General features: G+C 32.7%; 1 protein-coding gene across 1 annotated transcript; it reads right to left on the bottom strand.

The window, feature by feature from the left end:
• Nucleotides 1-6: 6 nt before the first annotated feature.
• Nucleotides 7-1966, bottom strand: LOC130821207 (protein PHLOEM PROTEIN 2-LIKE A10-like). The gene has a single exon (XM_057686887.1). It carries the CDS (start codon nucleotides 1657-1659, stop codon nucleotides 328-330), a length of 1332 nt encoding a protein of 443 aa, XP_057542870.1. The 5' UTR covers nucleotides 1660-1966; the 3' UTR covers nucleotides 7-327.
• Between the last annotated feature and the right edge of the window lie 742 nt (nucleotides 1967-2708).

The following is a 2708-nucleotide window of genomic DNA, read 5'->3' as shown; positions in this document are numbered from 1 at the left end:
TTGTAATAATTCACAAATGAAGATCTCATATCAATTGTATTCTAAATGTAAACAGATGAAATCCAGGAGTTCTATACTAGCATGCATGTTCCTGTTATAGATCATATATACATCAAGGTTTACAACAAATTACTTGGCCATTTTCTAGAGCCTGTTAGCATAATCCATTGTGGAAACAGATTAATCTGGCTTAGATCAGACTGGATACTAACAGTGGATTCCAAGAGAATTACAATTATGAATTTCGCCCCAACAAAGAATTAGCTGAAAGATCATGCAAAGAACTATCCTAAGAGCTATTTCCAGTTATCGAACAAACTCAGAAATTCAAGCAGGCATCAATTCTAACGGGCTACCCATTACATGTAAGCACAATGAGAGACAAATACTAGCCACGAGATAAGATTTTGCAGTAACATATCTTACAACTTGTCGACCAGTCTCAATGATCGCATCATTCACAGTACGGGCACTTTGTTTCACACTGTTGAACAATTTCTCAAGCAAAATCTCGAGAAACGATCTGACTGTCTCAAATGTTACTCTCCCGGTAACATCAAGGACAAGTTTCCTATTCGTTGGAACGGCCAAGGTCGATGACATTGTTGACATCCAACTACCACTAGATGGTTTCCTGTTTTCCCCTAAAAATCCTCCTCCTCCATGTTCGTTCTGCTTAACAGTTATTACATTATGCACATCATCGATCACCAAACACTGATTCTTAGACACCAAATCGGAATTGGAACGTTTCACAACAAAACTAGAAACATTAGAAGTCGAAGGATCTACTTTTTCATCAGAGCTTGGTTTCGTAAGAACCTGGTGAGACGTCTTAACCAAGGTTTCGATTGAGCCATTGCATAGTGACACCAACAAATCTTGCACTTGTCTATCATGCTTTGGATTCGTCAATCCAGCAAACAACTCATCATAGGTGTTAATATTCATAGTTTTGTCGAGGTAAACCGCAACAGCTGTGCTTACAAACTTCTGTATGCAATCACCGATAAGATCTTTGCAAGGGTCACTACACATTGCATCAACCCATTTAGGTAAAGCAGCATCCTTTGACTCCGAACCATCAAAATTTATCATGGCACCCGAATTCAATCCATTATGAGATTCTTCATTCAAATAAAAGGCCAACACCAAATTCCTAGCAAAACTACCAATAACCACAGAAGCAAAACCTGAACCAGATTTCGAAAACAGCTTATCCATAAATTGATCGTAAAAACCTGAATTTGAATCGACCCCAGTTATATTACCCCTAGAATTTTCATCCTGAAAACCCCTAATAACTCCCTTGGTTACAGCAGAAGTAACCCTAACAATAGAATCAGAAAACTCTTTCGATTGAGCAATCTTAGAAATCTGCTTCAAACTATTAGGAATTTCATCCGAATCAGATTGCAAAAATTCCTTTAAATCCTTGGAAACAATTCCAATAATCTCAGTGGAATCAGAAACAGCCTCAAGAATTGAAACAACGGCATTGAGTAATTTGAAAATCTTATTTCGTTTTCTAGCAAAAGAGGGTAGATTATAAACCCTATAAATACCATATCCAGTTACACCAAAAGCTGCTAAAAGAAGAACCCATTTCTTCTTTTTATGAGTAAATTTAAAACCACTATTCACCAATTGCAAATCCATTTAAACAACAAATCAATTATACATCTAGGGTTTGACAATTTTGGTTAGCATATCAATTAACATAATCTTGAAATAGTCAAAAATAGAATAATTAAACAAAGAGGAGGAGAAAGAAACCTGAACGCTGAAGAAAGATAAACATTTGCAGTCTTCAAAGGGATTTGTCGAAGAGAGGAAGAAACTTCTAAGTTCAACAATAATACTTGTAGTAATAAAAACTCAAAAATACAAATATAATTTCTCTGGGTAGAAAATATATGAAAATTGTGGCTAACTAACCTGTTGTGAATTGTGATAAAATTGAATAAATGTAATTTTCCAATTATATATTTTTTGGTTCTTGTTAATGTAAATCGAGTAGTTTTATAGATACAGATTCTGCAAAATATATTAAAATTGAAGTTGTCGCTTCTTATTATACTTCCTCCATTCCATAATACTTGCTACATTTTCTATTTTTTGTAATTTCATATTACTTGCTACATTTCCTTTTTTAGTAATAAAACAATCATTTAAAGTTCTACCTACTCCTATTTTTATCCTACTCTATAATCTATACTCTATAATAAAAACTATATTATATACTATAAAGTAACCTAACAACCTATTTTTCCTTTTTCTTTTTCAATTAACAATAATAAAATACTATACTCTATAAAGTAAACAATCAGCTACAGTGTAAGTCAATCATTTTTCTTAATACCCGTGCCCATGCAAATGTAGCAACTAAAATGGAACGGAGGAAGTATTTTAGGAGGGTTATCAAAAAAATAAAGAAAATTATGGAATTTGACCATCTATCTCAATCGTTAAGTATAATACTCGCCACATTTTCTACTTTTGGCAATTTCATATTATTTGCTACATTTCCGTTTTTAGTAATAAAATAATCATTTAAAGTTCAACTTACCCCTATTTTTATCCTACTTTATACTCTATACTCTATAATAAAATACTATACTATACTCTATAAAGTAACCTAACACCTATTTTTCCTTTTTCTTTTTCAATTAACAATAATAAAATAATCTGCTCTATAAAGTAAACAA

This window comes from Amaranthus tricolor, chromosome 8 (assembly GCF_026212465.1).
Source record: "Amaranthus tricolor cultivar Red isolate AtriRed21 chromosome 8, ASM2621246v1, whole genome shotgun sequence".
Classification (NCBI taxonomy): domain Eukaryota; kingdom Viridiplantae; phylum Streptophyta; class Magnoliopsida; order Caryophyllales; family Amaranthaceae; genus Amaranthus; species Amaranthus tricolor.
This window is presented reverse-complemented; position numbering and strand designations above follow the sequence as displayed.